Here is a 19801-nt window from a genome sequence, read left to right on the forward strand (position 1 = left end):
TGAGTTCGGTACACACAAACTCGGAATTTTTGTGCTTACGTGTATTTATTATATGGATTACACACACATTTACATTAAAAAGCATCATAAGGGTGTTCTGACTAGGAAGACTACACCTGAAACACGTAATTAATGTATTAATAATGATCGTCATTCATTATTTCAATTTATTCTCAAATGCAAGATAGTGTCATTCAAATTACGCCTAAATGAACCAGTCTTGATATAATAACAATGCGACTAGATGGATCAAACAGCACAGTTGCACACACAGACAAAAACTTTACATCAAAGCGTTTGGAAGAATAGAAACTCAGGCCAGAAAAAAATGTTACAGAGGGAACACAAAGAAGAGGCAGTGCCAACACGACCAAACTTTCCTCCCATCATCATAATCAGCAGCAGCAGCGTAGCCTGCTGTGAGTGAGTATATGTGTGCGCGCGTATGCGTGTGCTTGTGCAGTCAGATCTTGCGCAGCGAGAAAGATCACCCCGGTACACACTGGTTTGTGATTTTGGAGGCTAACCTGTGGGTCGGTGCACCACTGTGAAAAGCATGAAAATTGGGAACCAGCATCTCACAGGACGAGTGAGAGGAAGGAGCGCACCAGCGAGCTGAACCCTCAGGGTGAGCACACACGAGAAGCTTTTCATTCAGGACATTTTTCGCTACTTTTACACTGTTGCTGTATGACTGTCAGACTATTCATACTTGCATTTCTGTTTTAGGTTTAGATCATTTTTAGAAAGTACCCTTTGCAATCTCTTCCTTTTGTGTGCTTTGCAGAACAATACCATCTAATGAAACTCATTTAACAGTTGAGGGGGGCTTGGTTGAATCTTACTTCTTGACAGTTGACAGGAAGGTGCTTGCCTTTTTACTCCTTTCAGAGTTAACACCAGACATCTGTAATTAAACGGAATATCATATATTTTGTGTACTAGCTGCTCTCAGTCACTTCATTGGTTTTTAATTAGCAGGCGCTCTGCTGGATTTGAGTCATAACTCATCAAGCGTCCTCCCTTGGACCTATTTCAAGAGTGGTAAATTGTCTGTTGTGGGCGCTTTATTTGTGACAGCTGTAAAGAAGGAGACAACCTAAAAAGCCTTATTGCAGTTGTAAATGAAGTGAGAGGCCAATACAGTTCTACCCAAAACCAAGCCCTGGCACCAAATTCAGAGAAACTATAAAAATAGCTCATTTTATCTGTTTTCTTGACATACAGTCAGCCTGAACTTTGGTTTGTTGACAGTTCAAATGTTTCCTTAATCAAAGGTCTGAGGTTGCATATTCCATTATGAAATCATTTCATTTGTAAGACTTAAGTGCAGATTCCCATACAGACAGTGTGCTTCATTGACTGTAGCACCTCAAGCAATCTGATACCTGAACACAACAGATTACTTGTCAGCAGTAGAAACATGCTGAGTGTCCTTATTTAGATGGACAAATCAACCTCCAGATCGGCTAACTGTTGTAGTGGAGGAGGGCACGCAGGGCAAAGAGGGTTACGAGGACAGAGCCGCTCTTGTACTTTCTAATGTGATTCATCAGTCAAAATTCCCATCCATATGCCTTTCCCGAAGCAATCTGCAGCCAACCGTGGCACATTAACATGGCTTTAGTGAAGTCACGAGATGACTCAGGATGAATGTAAATTTTGTATTTCTATATTTATTTTTTTTAATGTTTTGGGTTGAAAAGTGGGATCTCTTTGTGAATGCACAAAGCCTAGCATTCGATCATGAACCAGATTCTTAAAATACACACAGTTTAGCAGAGTGCAGGCTGCTGAAGCTAAACATGTCAGGAAACAGTACGGTGAGAGGAACCAGGTATGTTTTACAACAGCTGGCCGGGGCTATTTCCTTGGGGAAAAAATGGTGAAAATTGAGCACGATGTTTGTTTACGATCTTGTCAAGAACAATAAAACTGAACCGAGGTTGACATGAAGATTTATTGAATAGAGACTAGTATGTGCGAATTCAAACAAAGCAAAAAAATTGTAGTGAATTTTAAGTTAATTTAAAGTGACATGTGAGAAGACACATAGGAATCTTTCAGAAAGTTTTTATACCATACAGCTTTGATAAGGAAAATGTACAATAACAATAAGTAAAATAGCAGCTTGATGCATTGCCCACTGACGCAGCACAGGGAATGAGCTTGTTAAGCTCTTGCACTGGGAGACATGAGACATCCTAGTGCCCTTGTTCTGTCTGTCAGCCTTCACCAGTGGACATGGGAATGTAGCACCTGTGTGTGAGCGCCGAGCTCCAGACTTTTGTGTGTGTATGCAAGCGAGTAGAAGTTGCCTTCTCAAAGATCTGACAGCCTTGGTCGGACATCAAGGTCCTGATGTCCAGTTTTGCATCACGGTGCCATTTAGTTGCAGCCAACTCCAGACGGACCTTGAAATGTTACACAGCTTTAAAGGTCAGATTCCTCATATCGTGCTGCACTCACTCAGTATTCACAGGAAATTTTCATCCACCGCGTGCTTTGAACTACTTGTTCGTGGCAGCTTCCTTGTTTAAATAAGCTCTTCTTGCAATTTGCATCCGATATCCTGTTTTTATTTGCGTGCCAGAGGGTATGTGAAATGTTCCTGCTTGGAGGAAGCGGTGGAGGCAAAACCTTTAAAATGCAACAACAAGATTTAAAGAATGTGAATTCTCTTCAAGTAACTTTCTGTTTCTTTAAAGAACCCCGGACAAAGAACTTTACCAGAAAAAAGGAGAACAAAGTCACTTCATCATTGGCTGTTAGGTAAGCTGTAATGATACCAGACTTAAGATGTCTGTTCTGTATGTAACAGAGAAAAGACATTTTGCTCATATCTTATTTGTAATTTTAAAATAGAAACTCTTGAGTACTTTGGGAGCCTTTAAATCCCCGTTATGCCACTACCTCTATGCTCTAAAGGTTGGGGTGTCTCCTTTCTGTCTGCATTGCATCATTTTTCTATGTCAGAGTACTTTAGAGAACAGATTGACGCTTGCAGTGCTGCTGATGTGCCCTGTTACACAGCTCAGGTCTTGCATCTGGTGCCCAGTTGTTTTGTCAGGCACTCACTCTTCTCCACCGCAAATCCGTTAATGGAGTGACACTGGACTGATATCTGAAAGATTTTCATATTGCAGCTAATGCGGTGCACCCTTGGCGCACTGTAGCCTGGTATTGGAAAAGACTGGGCCAAATGCTAATTTACTCAGTGACTTCACTTTCAAGGAAATAAGCAGCAGTTAAATATTGTTCCAAGTACTGATGTCAAATGCAATCTGTCCATCAACCTGTAACGCAAGACCTGCTGCACTGTTGACTGTGATGGGCTGATATGCACCGCTGGATAGACTGCTTAATAGATGGCAGAGTAATTTGAAGGAGCTCTTTGTTGGTTGAATAAAAGTCCTACTGTACCAGTCTGGCTGGTATAAAAGTGTCTCTTGTCCAAAGAAGGGGTGGAAAGAAATGGTGCTCTCTAATGTCATCAGGTTTATTGTAATCCATACCAGGATTTTGACCAGGAGAACAAAGCTGCTCTCCTTTCCTGTTTCAGCTTGCTCCTCCTCTGCCCCTTTTGTGAATATGCAACATGAATGATAGCTAATACTGAAGAATTTTATTGTGAGGATCTGTTTAGATCACGAGTATAAAACACACACATGTTCAGAGGTTCCTTCTGTTATCGTGACATATCATGACCGCTGTAACCAACTTTGTTTAAGCTTTCAAAAGAGCTGCACAATATTTGGAGGATGCTAACTAGAGCTGAAATGATGGATTAGTATATTTCCAGAAAATGTGTAACTACTTTGAAGGTAAATGAACCTCTGGTTTAAGGTTATTACATATGAGAATTCTCCGATTCACTCTGTTTTGCATCACTGTCAACTGAATGGGTATAACACTGGGAATTTCTCTTTTTGTTTTTGTTTTTTCCTTTTTGATATCAAATGAATTGAAGAAGCCCTTTCCTAGAGTGTACCCCAGCTCTTGCCCTGTGACAGCTGAGATAGGTTCCAGCCCACCTCCTGGCAACTCTAAATTGAATTAAGTGATGCATTGCATCACCTAATTATTCCCTGGAGAGAGTAATTCCTCGCAGTACTTGTTACATTACTTTAGCATTACTCAGAAACATTGCCTGAGATGAATTGTCCCATTTACCAGTTAATAGTATCAACCTTGAACTACAGTGCCACACACTGGCATGAATCCCTATCCTAGTGAGGACACAGGATCTTTCTTTTATTGTTTAAGTATTAACACAAAGCTAACAGCAAAGTTGAAAATCAGCTCATTGTGCAGATAACTGAAGAACCTTTGTAATCTAAGTAATGCTGACTGTGTTGTGTGCAGGAGTGGGTCTGCGTTACAGTGTGATCAGGGGACTTGGTTGGAGGGAATGTCTTGGACTCTTTGTCATGTTCTTTGAGCCATTCCTGAGCCGTTTTTGCCATTTGATGAGGTACATCGTCCCGCTGGGGGAGGCTGCTGCTGATGTCTGGCAGAGTTTTTCCAGTTCTTTCCAGCTGAACACTGCTTTTTAACAATATGATCAATGTTTTTTTCACTTCACCACTTTATGGTTTTAATGTTGGGGCTCATGTATGTATATACATACATACATGGGTGCATACTCAAACATATGCATGTATAGAGAAGAACATGATGGTTTTGTTGCCTGCTACAACAACAAAGCATTTATTAGCAGGACTTAGATGGAGTCCAATTAATATGCTGAGGTATCTGGATAATATGTACCTCCTTTATTAATGTTTTGGAGATCTGCTATACTGCACACTGGAGCTGCACATTGTGTCTGCTTGCATAATATTACAGATATCTTACATGTTCATGAATTCTATATCATTGGACTGTCTTAACCTTCTCCTGCTGATGAATAGGGAACCATGTGCAGTTACCTGAGCCCCAAACAGCCCAGCGGGCCCGGCCTGACAGACATGCAGCAGTACCAACAGTGGCTTTCCAGTCGACATGAGGCCAGCCTGCTGCCTATGAAGGAAGACCTGGCCCTGTGGCTCACTAATATTCTTGGTAAGTCACACTAACGAGCAAGAAACACATGCTATTAACAGTGAGGATTTATTACCACGAGTTATAGTTTATAACATGGTTTAATTTGCTAAGCAAAGCGAATTTAATTCATTTATATTTATATAGGGCCAAATCATAACAACAATCGCCTTGAGGGGTAGTAATACTGTTACATATATAAAGATACAGTTATATTCCCTGAACTGTGGTTAAAATGTGTTTTAAATCATTCATTTCTCAGATGTTTTGCTAGCTTTGCTAAATAAAATAAATTTAAAAAATCAGGGTGTGGTTTGTAGATTCGTTGGATACACAGGCTTAGAAATAGCTTGGCTTTGAAAAAATCCTGCACATTTCATTGCTTTGTGTCTAAAATTAACTCAACTGGTCTTTGCTGATGTAAACACCTCTGCAGGGGACTGTGATCAATCCGCACCTCATTACAAACTATTTTAAAGTCCCCAGATTGTGTGGACCTGTTCCAGTTGCAACGCTCTTTCATAGATTTACTTTAAATGAATAATGGACACCATTAACTGTTCTTAAATAATGCACAGTGGGTGGGAGCATCAGCACTGTGCAAGGATGTGGTTGCATAATAAACGATTCTCTGCGCTGTACTTCTTTAACAGCGCAGCCACAAAACAAAAGCACAGTGCACTTTGATCTGATTTGAATGGGTGTGTATGAATGAGTTTTGTATGTTTTTTTTGTTGTTGTTTCTTTTTGTTTGTTCCTAGAGCCAGGGAAAAATTTGTATTAAACATGGATATCATTAGTGAAATACCTTAGAGAAACACCTACAGTCATTTCCATGATGTTTTCTTAAGCATTCTTGCACCAATGACTCACCAGAGTCAGCTCATAAATATTCTTACAAAGGCTGCCACCAGAGTAAGAATTATGTATTTGTTAGTTGGGTTTCAGAGATGTAAACTGTCTGTTAACCAGTGTTTCATCAGAATTTTAAATTTGTTAGAGTCGAGTTCTCAAAATTTCAATGACTGAGTGCTAATGAGGAAGCCAGTGTATGAGTGAACACACAAAAATACACACATGCAGCACGTTTACTCTAGCTTTTGTCATAAGTATGTTGGTTTGTGTTTGTAATTATCATGTTTGTACTGCTTTTAGGTTATTAACAAGGTCGCACCTACGCCAGTGTTAGAAGAGATAAGTATGAACTGCTTGATTGTTTCTTGTTACACAAAACCAAGGGCCTCTGCTGGCCCTGGTGCTAAACGCTTCATAGACTGTGCTTTTTGTTTAAAATATGCTTAAGAACTACTGTATGTGTTATGACTGGGAGTTACTCCTGGATGCATATAACAAACACTTTTCAAACCAACTATAAGGTTCCTGAGACTCTCATGTCTGTGTGTAAACAACTTAAAACAACTTCAGTGTCTTCCGTGTTATCTCTGGCTGTGTGTGTGTTTGCACTGGAACCAGCTGAGCCAGAAAGCCATGGAACTAAAGGGTTCATAAGCAGGAGCATGCAAGTGTTTCCAGTGCATAAACACTACAGAATTAATTTGTTGGTTTAGGCCAAGTTCTGTATTTGCTCAGTATTTTTTTTTATTCTGTGAAACAAGATGCTGACATCCTTGATTACAGTTTCAGGTGAGACCTGCCGTGTGGCCCGCTGCCGTGTGGGAGGCATATGTTTGGTTATACTGATGAGTCATTGTTGTCAAAGCGGTAACAGCTTGTCTCATATTGTTTTCACTTCCCAAGTCTGTCTTTTTGTCTGTCGTCATGGCAAAATGTGCTCCTCAAGACACTTACTTAAGCAGGAACTACCACAAAGGTGGTTTAAAGCACTTGGCAGGTGTTTATGTTTGTCTTTGTGCATTTGTCTGTGGACAGTTGTTCAGTTGTTTAGCAGTGCAAGAAAAACCCAAGAAACTTAACAGGTGTTTAATTGTAGTTTAAATGCAAGGAGAAGGCTGAGTTTGTAAACGGTCAGAGCTCACTGATGCTAATATATTCCCAGTGTAAGATGATCTCAAGTCAGATTGAAGGAACTGGGCAACTCGTATGATTAAATATTTAATTTTAATATACTTCTATTGGAGCCCGGTGAAATATATTTTCCTCTCACAGCGTGGAACGAGGGTCGTATGAGTAGAGTATAAGACTCACTGAGTGTTTCTCAAGATTTCAATCTTTCTTTTCTGGGCTCAATTGCAACATTTGGAACTCATTAAACATTGAACCCCCAAACCCCTCCTCCAATAAGAAAGAGAAAAGGGATAAAAAAAAATATCTCCAGTTTCTTTCCACAGACACCCCCCTGCCACCACCTCCTATTTCACGATGATCTAACTAAGAAAGAATGGTCCTCTGGAAGTCAGTCAACTGGACACCACATGTTGATCACCAACGTAGCTCTGCAACTGCACAGGATAATGAGGCATTACTGTGTACAAACAGATGCCACGTTTTTTTGGATTTTTTTTATGCATCCCCGTAGTTGCCATCCCACGGTGTGTGACCAGGAAATCCCCAGATCCTCTCAAATCATGTTGTACTATTTCAGCTTTTGGCTCCTCCAGAGCCGCCACAAACCCGGCAGCAAAAGCGACGCTCGGTCATTAAAACGGTTTTAGGAATCAACAGCACTGCGTCAGGTTTGACCGCAACCCGGAGTGAAGTGGAGATTAAATTTTATTTCCTTACACTATATGTATATTTTTTAAACTTGTGGCGCTGCTCTTTCTTTATGTGTCTCCTGCTCAGGTCTGGAAATCACTGCTGAGAGCTTCATGGACCGCTTAGACAATGGCTTCCTGTTGTGCCAGCTGGCTGAGACACTGCAGGAGAAGTTCAGGCAGAGTAGTGGAGATCTGCCTACCCTTGGCAACAGCAAGGTACAGAGAGACTGCAATAGTCCTGTGTGATACAGGTTACAGTGAAAACACTAATCTGAAAGTTAAATCTTGGCTGAAAATCTTCCCAGACTATCAGCTTGAACGATTTCACAGAGCATTGTTCCTGAGTATGAAAACATCATCTGAGCAGACACTTATTAGGTCAGATTGACTGACAGTCACTATTTAAAACCACTTCCACATGTAATGGTCTTTTTCACATTTAAATACAAAAGGATATCCCAACACAACATTTGGAAAGTAGCACAGAGGCAGAAAGACGCTCTTGATGACTGCGCCCGTGAATTCCTACTTTGCAAAGAACTCCACAATTTTAGAAAGAAGTGCACATAAAGTGGGATGGGGGGATGGGGGCCTCCTGCCTTCAACAGGGCAAAAAAGAAAAAAAATAAGGCTAGCAAGGACACGTTAACTGATGGGGCCCCACATCCCCTGTGAGATTTGGGAGAACAGCATTAAACGTTCTTTTCTTGTGAGCCTTGACTGAGGATTTAATGAATTTCATTAAAAGGGGTGCCTTGAGAGTGGTTACCTGTAATTTCACCCAATCAGTCTGTCCAGATGTATATTTATGGGGTTGGTGACTAAAACAACAAAAACAACTAGGCAAAAGAAAAATGTTTCTATTTATGCCCCATATATTATAAAAACCCCATAGATACATCCTCAAAAGTTCAAAAATATATGTTAAAAGATGGATATTTACCTTCAGTATCTGTTTATTACAGATATTTAAATGCTGAAGTGACAGCTGGTCTCAGTGGCATGCAGCAAAAACTGTGATTGGGTCATGTTCGTGCCTCTGTTCGGAAGGCAAGAAGTAAAAGATGTTTGTTGGTCCTTCAGTGAGAGTTGTTGATGTTTGCACTGAAGCATTACTGTGCTGATGTCAGTGGGTCTCCTGATCTCAGTATGAGCGCAGCAGCACAGATGTGAGGAAATACTTGAGGTCAATGACCGTGAGACAGCAGAGGAGCTGCCGAAATAGAGGAGTCTATTGATTGTGAATGCCAACAGAGGGAGAGAGAGAGTCCTTGGATAGGCTTTAAAATGAAACAAAGCTGCATTATGATATTGTGCAGCGAGCGTGATTTGATTCTGTTTGTCTGAATTAAGGGTTTTCATTAAAAGATTAACCGTGTTATTCATGTCTGATACACAGTATGTCATCCAATGAGTCTTTATGCTTGTCGTGGCATCTGATCAGCTCTAGTTGTTTGCTATCAGATTTCACCACTTAAAAGAGGACATCCATCTGTGTTCAAGCCCTGTTATAAGTCGATGTGGTGTGTGAAGTGGGCCTGTGACAACAGCACAGGGGTACCATCAATCACACTTTGCAGATGCTGTGCTCCAGACGTCTTCCCATGTGTTTATATCAATCAGTATTAAGTCCAGATGAGCAAAGGTTGTTTTCGTTCTTGTCATAATACTTTGACAGGCTGATTTTTGTACAGTCATTTCAATAACTGGGGGAACTTATTGCTATAGCACTGAAATTTTAAGCAAAAGTGCAATGTTCAAGACTTGGTTTCGGCAGGAGAGTGAGATGAGAAGATCAAACATCGTAAATAAGTAGCATTGACCAAAAGAGATTTTTTTTTACAGGGAAAGGAAGGGCCATGAAGCTAGACGCAGCTGCTGGTTATCTCAGCTGAAAGGCTTGGAGAGGAAAAAGTAGCCCGGCTCTGTACAAAGTTCATGAAATCTGTCCGCTTGCACCCATAAAGTTCACCACATATTTGCTTAACCAGTGCAAAAACAGAGATGTCAGTCGAAGACAGTTCAACCTCCAACTAACATATGTGATAATAGCATAATCTTCTCATCTACCTCTTAAAGTAAGAAAGTACCGGGTAAATGTATTTTTAAAGTGTCAAACTGCTCATCTCATGTGTGCATGTTGAGGTATTTAAATTCTTTGAATGAAATAATTTGATTATAGCTGTCGTTGCTCATTTCAAGCATAGCAGTTCCTTTTCCTTATTATTATTCCCATATGTTTAAAGATAATCTTTTCCAGAAGTCCCCTACCTCCTGTGCAATCATTAGACATTCAAAGGTGCAGATCATTTGGCAGCCAAGGCAGAAATAATAATACATTCATCTGATTGTTAGATGAAAAAAAAAACCAACCTTGGCAAAGTTGAATATTTATCCGGGAATGTAAAGTCATTTAACACAAAAGATCCCCTAAAAAAAAGTCAAAAGGAGAGTCTGGAATGAAAAGAAAAATACCCACAAAAGCTTGCATATTTCCAGCATGAGCTCATTCCACCTTTCTCAAAGCACAGACACACATATCCTGTATAAAACCACAGCAAAGCGCATAAATCTCTCCGAACAGACCGTGTGGGGGCTGAAACCCATAAGCATGTCATTTGAGCCCAAATCATAGACAGCCTGGTAAAGTAGCACAGGTTTTCAAACCCGTCATTTCTCATATTGATCTCAATGGGAAGGGTTCTTGATCCTGGGCTGAAATCAGAGCCTCAGCAGACATCAGTGTAGATGTAGAGAATGTGGCTCTGTGTTTTGGTGGAGCTCTGGGTATTGGTTCGAACAAGTCACTCTGGAGGACTTTTGTCCTTTCTTTGTTAAACTGCAGAATAAGATGTTTAAATCCGATCTTGTTTAAGTGAAAGTAAGGGGGTTCTTCTCTGTGTCTGTGACAGAGAATTCCCAATCGGAGGATACCGTGTCGGCGGAGCGCTCCATCCGGCTCCTTCTTTGCACGGGACAACACAGCCAACTTCCTGGCCTGGTGTCGTGAGGTCGGAGTTGGAGAAACATGTCTGTTTGAGTCAGAGGGTTTAGGTGAGTCTGTTTTTATTTCTCACCCTGCGAAAATGTCAAGATGTAGGACAGACCGGGTACATAAACAGGCATCACTTTCCTCACAAAGATTCAGTTCTCTCAGGCTTTGGTTATCCCTGGCACTGCTGGGGCAGTGGGCTCAGATTTCGATCTTCTGTGAATGGCCTGATTGTACAGGTACAGGTTGGCCTGCTTCCCTCTCCTCCCCTCTGAGGATTAGAAGCCTCACATCACCAGACCGAGCCTCACCTTCTTTGACGTGCTCAAAAAGCTCACAGTCCGGGTAGCACAGTGATGGGAGCAGCTCTACCTGACAATAAGGGAATCTCAGACAATGCACTCATGCACAAAACATCTAAAGTAAAACTACAGGAGCGTGGACATAAAGGTGTGAGATGGTGAGAAAGTAGGCCAACAGTATGCAAATGTTTTCCTCAGCTCACAGTAGGGATATTTTTCTCTCTTCCTCATTCGCTCTCTCAGTGTTTATCTGTGTCTTTCTGATCTTTCGCAGAGCTTTCTTGCACGTTATTTCACTGCAGTGTCCTTGCAGCAAAGATATGCCCGGACTGAAATATTTCCCTCAGAATCAGATGTGCCCCTGACAAGAGCACAAATACGCAGAATAGTCATAAATTCTTGCCATATTTTTGACTAAAAGGTTGATCAGCCATTGCTAAAAATATTCAAGCTATGTAAATCATTTCTGGATTCCAGGATATACACACACGCAGTGAGCTAGCTGCAGTGAACTATAATCACCTTCGAATCCAGTGGACATGTGATTGTAATAAAATGCTTCAGTGAACAATCCAGCTGACGAATGTCTTTTTTTTTTCTTTCTTTCCTTCCCTCTTACTTTCTCTGGATGGATTTGTCAGTTCAGCAGTAGGTGTAACAACATCAGGTTTGCTATCACGCAGTGGATATATTCTCTCTATATTGCATGGTGTGGTGTGTCACATTATTCATGCTTTGTGTGTCCACAGTCTGGTTTGATCTATTATTTGCCGTGGTTACCGTTACCCTCTGAAGTGGTTAAAATGAACATGTGAGCAGTATTCTTTCCATTTGGTTTGGGATGAACAGGATTAGAGAGGACCATGTGATTGCATGAAGTTCATAAGCTTGTTTTTATGTCCATTTCACCATCACACAGCCACTCATTCTCATTCATCACCTTCATCCAGATACAGTACAGTATTTTAATCACCAAATCCTAAAAGGTGATCTCTTTTTGCAGTTCTTCATAAGCAGCCACGAGAAGTCTGCCTTTGTCTTTTAGAGCTGGGCCGGATAGCATCACGGTATGCTCTTGGTTTTTACATTTTCCTCCTTGATTGTCTAGATTTTCCTGTGTATGTCTTTGGATTGTTTTGCGAATCCTTCCTTAATTTCCGTGTCTCTTTTATTCCTCATCTAGGTACAATGTGGAGCCTCCTGGCCTTATAAAACTGGAGAAAGAGATTGAGCAAGAAGAGAAAGCGCCTCTACCTCCTCCGTCACCTGTATCTCCAGCTCAGCCTGTCCCTCCATCACCCTCTTCATCTCCTTCCCCATCCCCTTCCCCATCCCCAACTCCTACCAAAGTGACTTCTATCAAAAAAAGCACAGGGAAGCTTTTGGATGATGCCGTAAGTTAGCAAGTGTTCACCTCTGTTTGCTGTTTCTACTTATGTTATCAGAGGAAAAACATCAATGTTTGTTTTTGTCAAAACAGGTAAGACATATCGCCAATGATCCACCTTGCAGATGTGCAAATAAGTTCTGTGTAGAGAGACAGTCGCAGGGTCGATATCGTGTTGGGGAGAAGATGCTCTTTATTCGGGTGAGTGTGTTACAGTATTGTACAAAAGTCCTCGTTTCTTTGTATTTTGCTTCCAAGGAGCCAGACTTTCTTGGATTTTTTAAAAGCAATCTTGAGGAATAATTCTCCAGGCTTTTTGCAAGTCTTTCCAAGTTTTTCTTTGGATATTGGCTGTTTTTTCCCTCATTTTGAGTCCAGTCCTTGTACCCGACCAGTTTCAGGAGAATGTTTTTTTGGTTTGTTATACCACTTAACACTAACCTCTGACTCATTGAAGCATAAAAAACGCACATAACTCAAAAGATGGCCCAGTCTTGCGTCTGCACGCGACAGAGACCTTAGCAAATTGTCTATCTTTAGGCACCTTGTTATTAGCAGTCTGTCACAAAAACATAATTTGTCCCCATTTCTTTCGTTGCATCCAGGAAAATGTCACCATTTTACATGAATAAAATAGTATTTTTGCAACAACAAAGTGATTCCCAAAGAGCTATTAGCCAAACACTTGACATGTGGTGTGCAATATGTCCTTAAAAATTTTGAGGAAAATGGACAAATAGAGGAGAAATGAAGTTGCAGGCCTAAGAAAATATCTACAGCATATGAACAGGTTCTGAAAGTCTCGTCCTTAAGAAATGGGGGGGGAAAAACCCCACCAAAGACCTAAGGCAGGACCTGAGCTGATTCATCCACTATTCACTGCAGCCGCATCAGAGATACTCTCAGCGGAAGGGTGGCTGATTCTTAAGAATAGAATAGAATGCCTTTATTGTCACTATACAGTTGTACAATGAGATACAGAGGAAGGGAATCAGGGAAAAATGGCTGTGGTATGCCACAAAACTGAACTGAAAATCAAAATCATCAATATGTATGGGGCAGGTCACAAGAGAGATACAACTACAGCAATCTTAAAAACACAGTGATTGCTTGGGGGTGCATTTCAGCCAGTGGTGTTGGGGATCTTGTTAAAGTGGATGGAATTATGAACACAAAAAGGTACTGTCAGATTTTGATCTACCATGCAATACCACCTGGAAAGCATTTGACTGACAGTTTCAGTTTCATTTTTCAGCATAACAATGATCCCAAATACACTGTCAGTGCAGTAAAAGGATGCAATCAGTCAAGGATTGGCCTTGCCAGAGCTCGGCCTCAACATTATTCAGGCAGCTTGGGATCATCTTGACAGAGAATCCAAGAAACGGTGGCCAATATCCAGATAAAATCTTTGGATGTCCTTCAAGAAGACTGCTTAAATAAATTTATAAAAAGCTTCCCTAAGAGAGTTTAGGCTGTGTTGTAGTATAAACGTAGTCATACCAAATACTGACCTTCAATCATGTTAGACTTGTACAAACTCTGTTTTTGCGTTATATATTCTATTTTCAATGTTTCCTATTTTCCTTGCAAAATATAAGGGAATGAGTGATGGCTCAAGATTTTTGCACAGTACTGTATATAATAATTAACATAATCGTTTTTTCACTTGTATCACTTTCATATGAGGTCATCAAATTATCAGGTTTTGGATATTAGCATAAAACTGTTCAGTGGAAAAAGTCTACTGTTGGGCCCCAACGGACATAGTTCTTTACTGGTGAGCTTATCCTTAAGCTTAGTTTTCAGGTCACTGTTCTGAATGTTTTACATTCAGTTTGCTATTATTACACTGTTATGCACTACTATAAAGTCTCAGTCCAAATAATAATGAAGACATTAGTCCCAGCACTGAAGCTTCAGAGGCAAATATTACACATTATACAATAATGACTCTATGAAATCATTATTCAAATAAAGTAAATCATACATTACATTGTAACCTTCTTTTACAAACTGGCAAAAAGGGGAAATAGTCTATTTCTAGCAGTGGAAAATGACAGTAACCGTTTTCTGATTTTTTAATTATTCCATTCATTTTATTTTCATTCCACTTTGTGGTTTGTAACAATAACGTCTCACATTGCAAAGCAAACTCTTTTTCCAGTCGTATAGCAGATATGTGGGGCTGGTTTTGGCATGAAGGTCATCCATTGTGTCTACAAATGGCCTTTGCCTTGACAATGTTTACTTTCATTTGCTGTAAAGAGAAAGCAACATCCATACATTCACCTATGATCTCACAACCAACTTACCACTTGGAATACGTCTGACCCAGAACTGGCTGTTGTACTAACATAATCACACACAATCAGTCTTTAAGCTCAGGAAATGTTACTCAGCTTTCTCTGAGTGGAGAGATAAAGGCGATTCGTGAAAGATAAATGGAGAATAACAGATCGGAGAAGTAGCATCTCTCCCCTTGGGATCCTGGTTACTTGGCAACCCACAACCGGGATTTACACCTCCAAAGATGTGATTCATGCTGGCGGTATGTGTAGATTAGCAAAAGGGAGTTTACTCTTGGATGTCCTCTGCTGTTTGTCCATTGTATTGCAGCTACTAATAGTTAGTAGTTGGTTTTTAAAAAACAAACCAAAATAGTCTTAAACAAAAATGGGAAAAAAGCTTCAGGACAAGCAGCAGAGGATGAATATATACCGTATAGTATATAAATGGGCAGCCATACTGAAAAATAGCTAAATTATAACAACATTATTAGACATCCGTTACCATGTGTCATCGTGGATACTAGTCACACCTTCAGTATGTGCGATACTGCTTAGGATGACAAACAAAGCAAGTGTTAAGCCTCTGTTCCTCTGTCTCCCAGCCAGCACTCTTCATGCTGAACATGCTTTAATTAAAATTCCTCACATGGCTTTCCCCCCCCCAGCAGCTGGGTCGACTGAAAAGGCATGAATACAGTAAGCCCAGTCACTGTCTGTAGGCAGCTGGGAGCAAGGACAGCAGTGACGTGCAGCAGATCTCACTTCACAATAATCTGGGCCGCTGGAGAGGCTGACCTTCTGATGGAATAAATGAGCTAGTTGTAGCTTGAATGAGAGAGCAGAAAAACACCAGAGTGGTTTTGTGAGAAGTGCTGTCCCAGCTCAGCCCCGGGCCTCTGCCCTTCTCTGGCCTACTGAGAAGGGTTTGGAGTCCAGCAAGGGTCTCGTCCCAAAGCAGCGTGATTGAAAACCCCTCTGCATCACACAGGTCCATTAAATCCACAATCACAAAGCCTGAGGCCTGGTGCTGATGATTGGATCTACTGCCCTGCTCCTGCCCTCACGATTGATTCATTTAAGAGGCCTATAAATGTTGTATGTTATGCTGCTGCAGGGCAAGAAGCGTCATATCTGGCCAAACTGAGGTGACAATTGCATGATGTAATTTGCCCTTTTTAACTATGTATTGTTTTCCTATTTGTCTGAATCATTTTTGAGTTGAGTAAATAATCTTTATAATAACTTGTTTTGGATTTACTCTTCTTCAGATAGGGCCATTCAGCAAACAAGCTTGTTTCCTCAGAGGTGTAATGGTGTGTTAATGAGGTAGAGGGGCAAAAAGCCTCCATAGCAAGGCAAACATGTTTTATGTGCGCAGCCTCTGGGGAATGCAGGCTTCTGATCATCGAATATACCAGCGCCTTTTATTTCGTCTCTTTATTATAACCGGTGACGTTGCCATGGTAGCCAACCTTGGGAATGTGCCCTGATGTGGCAGGTGGCATCGTTTTCAAGCAAATGTTGTAGAAAAGGGATAGGAAAAAAAAACACTGCATGTGTCTGTTTAACCAGACATATAATTTAAGGTTTTATGCTTTTTAGTGATGAAATCACCTGAATATTTATTAGCTATCCTAGTAGGTTGGGAAGTTGATCTTCCAGCTTGTCAACTCAGACCCATAAAATGTTCAGTGTTACCAGAAGATATCCCATTAACACTGCAGATTGTATGCAAATTCGTGTGTATGAATTATCAGTCAACAAAATTGTATGATGAAATTGGGGGTGGCTGTGGTTAAGGAGTTAGAGCGGGCAGCTATTGAAAGATTGGTGCTTCTCTGGCTGCTACAGCCTGCATACCAAACTATCTTTGGGCAACATGCTGAACACACAGTTGGTCCAAATGTGTTCATCACAGTGTGGTAAATAGAAAGCATTTAGACGTAGAAAAATGTGCTTGCACGGATGTGTATGTGTAGGAAACATGTTAAATAAAGTGCCGTGAGTGCTCCAGTAGAGTAGAAAAGGGATATATAAGAACCAGTCCATTTACCATATAAAAGTGGACATCTGTAAATTTTTGGTAATGCTGATGTTTGTTTAGAGTCAATGATGTAAATGTGTCAGATTTAGCCACATAGGCTAGTTTTCCTCAGCATTCCTTGGCAGGTTGATTATATTTACAGACATGCTTCAATTTAACTTCCATTCATATTTATTGCCTGATTATCTATGTCCCACCTGGACACCAGTGGGGCCTACCCCGCAGTTTGAGAACTACTGGGCTAAGCTATCACTTATTGATTAACCTGTAGACTTTATGGGTGGTGTAATTGGTAAAGTAACAGTAATAAAACAATAGAACACCACTCACCAAAACTGAAGCACAAACCTCTTGGATGTTAATAAAGTTGCTGCACCTCAACCCTGCTGTACAATCATTAAGTGGGTAATTAGCTAAAAAAAAACCAGCCTGTAAAAGTGTCTGCTTCTGCTCTGAAGTTGTAAATTGTAACATGGGTGTCAAAGAATACTAACTAGTTGTGGAGCCAGTATTAAGCACCCATTCAAATTCAACAAACTGCCCAATAACAATAGAAGTTAGAACTGGAAGACCTTGTCTATTAGCTAATGCTGGCAAGCTTGGTTTGCTTGGTACATATACTCTAGGGGGCCAACACACCGACACATCTTAATTAGTGCACAATTAGCAGAAGGAACAGTAACAGAGCAAACAAAAATTCCCACTTGACAAACATCAGTGCTCTCTTGACTTTTATTCTACCACCAACAGCTATTTGTCATTGCATTTTTTGCATGACAATATATATGACCCAGTAGATAATCCTCAGACTTTAGTGTCCCCCTGACTACATCACTAAATAGCATTTGATATTTTGAGGGAATGTCTCATTAATTAATAATTTCTCATACCGACCATAAGGTCCCACTCAGAAGGAATTTTAATAACCTAGTCCTTTGATGTTTCCTGTAGCACCATCATCATCATCAAAAACTGGAAATTTTAATGGGCCTAGTTTATCATCAAATGCCTGCTACTAACAGAAGCATTTGTGTTTAGGGCTACTTTTATTTTTATATGAGCGTAAGGTCAAAGCAGTGCTGCATCTGCACACAGTCTCATCACTGTTAGAGTTAAGAAATAAGAGTTTCTTAGTAATCAATTCACCTAGACATTAGGGCAGCAGGGTTGATAAAGAATCCCTCCAGGGATACCAACCACTTCTGGGACACCCACATCAATCAACAAGCTTTGACATCAAAGCCGCGCTTACATGTTCGTTCAGCTAAAACCCAAAGCTTCAATCAGGGTAATGACATTAGTCCTATAGAAGGGTTCACCCACATCTATTAAAGCACCCCTTCTGATACACCAGCATCACAACATAATCCTATTTTCTTCCGCAGATGCTGCACAATAAGCACGTGATGGTGCGAGTCGGTGGAGGCTGGGAGACCTTTGAGAGCTACCTGCTGAAACATGACCCATGCCGCATGCTCCAGATTTCCAGGGTGGAGGGCAAGATATCCCCTATAAGCAGCAAGTCCCCTAATATCAAGGACCTCAGCCCTGACAGCTACCTGGTGGTGGCAGCGCACTACCGCAGCAAAAAGTGAAGACATGAGACTGAAAAAAATTCCATTAATAAAAGGACAGATTGACTTCGTGCTGTTTTTTACTGTGTAGAGAAGGGGGCATAGCTATGCAACATATCCCTGTTCTCATGAAGTAAATATTAAAGCTGTAGTGCAACACCATTCACAGAAAGCACATTTTTGTCATAGTGATGATTTTGTTTTGTTGGTTAAAGATCATTCTTGGGTGTTTTCATTTGATTGGGCCTGGACACATGTTAGTAGGCCTCTGGGTGTTATTTACTTTTACATAACAGCAAACAGCTTTGAAAAACATGCTCATTATTATCGTCACAGTATAATTGGTTTCATAATTAGTGCAAGGGAAGGTGTAGATTTTCTTGAGATTTGAGATTTTCCTGTTTTTATTGCATCTGAAGCAATATCACATATGGTAGGTAGAACACTTTCATCTTTTAGCTCCTCATAAATATCTGTATTTGTACAAGGTAAAAACACAAGTTGTTTTTTTTTACATGAAATGAAATGGGTGCTGGGGATGTTGGCAATTTTATGAAGCCAGTATTCCTTGGTACTTTGATGTGGATTCTATTGATTTGTCTGTGCTAGTGTTGTTTTCCCACTTTTTTTCATTTCCCATCAAACTGATCTTCTTATCTAATTTTTTAATAATACACAGACCCTATCGGGCTGTGGCTCAAATGGGATTTTATCTCCCACATTAGAAGAATTATTTAAACCCAATGAAGTTTAAATGCTTTACTTTATACATTTAAATTCTTGTAAAAACTCTCATAAAACCTAAATTTATTCACAAAATGTTATAGCTTTTTCTTTGTGCATTTCTTAGTAGGCTAAAAAAATAAAGCAATGCTCATATTGTTTACATTTTGCATAACTGTTCTATGCAGTACATTTATATATTAGCATTTTGATTGTATTATGCATTACTAGAATAGATCCTGTGTGTAATAATGTCTTCATCCGACAATCATATGTTCGAATCAGTTTCACTAGCTTGTGATTTATAAATAGATTTACTCATTTAAGGTCTCACGTTCTTCACTGTGTCGTATTACTGACCCCTACAGGTGGTGCAGTGATTTAAATACGATTATTATTGATTACTTTTGGGGGGTTCTTACAATGGAGAAATATCAATCACTGCATAATAACTCATGTTATATTAATTTGTTTTTATTCCTGGAGAATAAATATGTCGGTTTGGTATTATATTCACTGGTTGTGGAAAGCAACTTTCAAGCCTGATTTTAGTTGTACATTTCCAATAAATGCTGAAAAGTTGAAACTTCTCATTTTGATATTTGCACGTTGTATTTTAAATTGTTAATGAAATACTAGTTTGCTTATCACTTTAAGAGTAGGCTGCTTTTTTTGGGGGGGGGGGGGGTCCATATGTATAAAACCAAAATGTACGTACGTGTTTATCTGATCATCCTACAGTTACGTCCAAAAGACCCGAGCCGCCC

The 19801-nt window shown here is 40.2% G+C and overlaps 1 protein-coding gene across 7 annotated transcripts; it reads left to right on the forward strand.

The window, feature by feature from the left end:
* Nucleotides 1-179: 179 nt before the first annotated feature.
* On the forward strand, nt 180-19620 carry LOC120730518 (growth arrest-specific protein 2). 7 transcript variants are annotated; one of them, XM_040026964.1, is made up of 11 exons: nt 180-2596; nt 2709-2772; nt 4366-4474; nt 4914-5064; nt 7807-7937; nt 10634-10775; nt 11662-11682; nt 12019-12082; nt 12199-12409; nt 12496-12603; nt 18123-19620. In XM_040026964.1, the coding sequence occupies exons 4-11, from the start codon at nt 4920-4922 to the stop codon at nt 18330-18332; spliced, it is 1032 nt and encodes a 343-aa protein (XP_039882898.1). In that variant the 5' UTR covers nt 180-2596; nt 2709-2772; nt 4366-4474; nt 4914-4919; the 3' UTR covers nt 18333-19620. The 7 variants fall into 7 exon arrangements, with proteins under 7 accessions (XP_039882898.1, XP_039882897.1, XP_039882896.1 ...); XM_040026963.1 differs by having other exon boundaries at nt 180-628; XM_040026962.1 differs by having other exon boundaries at nt 180-2772.
* Nucleotides 19621-19801: the final 181 nt, after the last annotated feature.

Source organism: Simochromis diagramma, unplaced genomic scaffold, assembly GCF_900408965.1.
Source record: "Simochromis diagramma unplaced genomic scaffold, fSimDia1.1 OVJJ01000293.1, whole genome shotgun sequence".
Lineage (NCBI taxonomy): Eukaryota > Metazoa > Chordata > Actinopteri > Cichliformes > Cichlidae > Simochromis > Simochromis diagramma.

What these genes read in the sequence shown, in the direction of transcription:
- LOC120730518 (XM_040026962.1), top strand. Translation starts at nt 4,920, where the DNA reads ATGTGCAGTTACCTGAGCCCCAAACAGCCCAGCGGGCCCGGCCTGACA. An exon ending in CTGGGCCGGATAGCATCACG is followed by an intron (nt 12,083 to 12,198) that starts GTATGCTCTTGG and finishes TTCCTCATCTAG; the next exon opens with GTACAATGTGGAGCCTCCTG. An exon ending in AGAAGATGCTCTTTATTCGG is followed by an intron (nt 12,604 to 18,122) that starts GTGAGTGTGTTA and finishes TTTCTTCCGCAG; the next exon opens with ATGCTGCACAATAAGCACGT.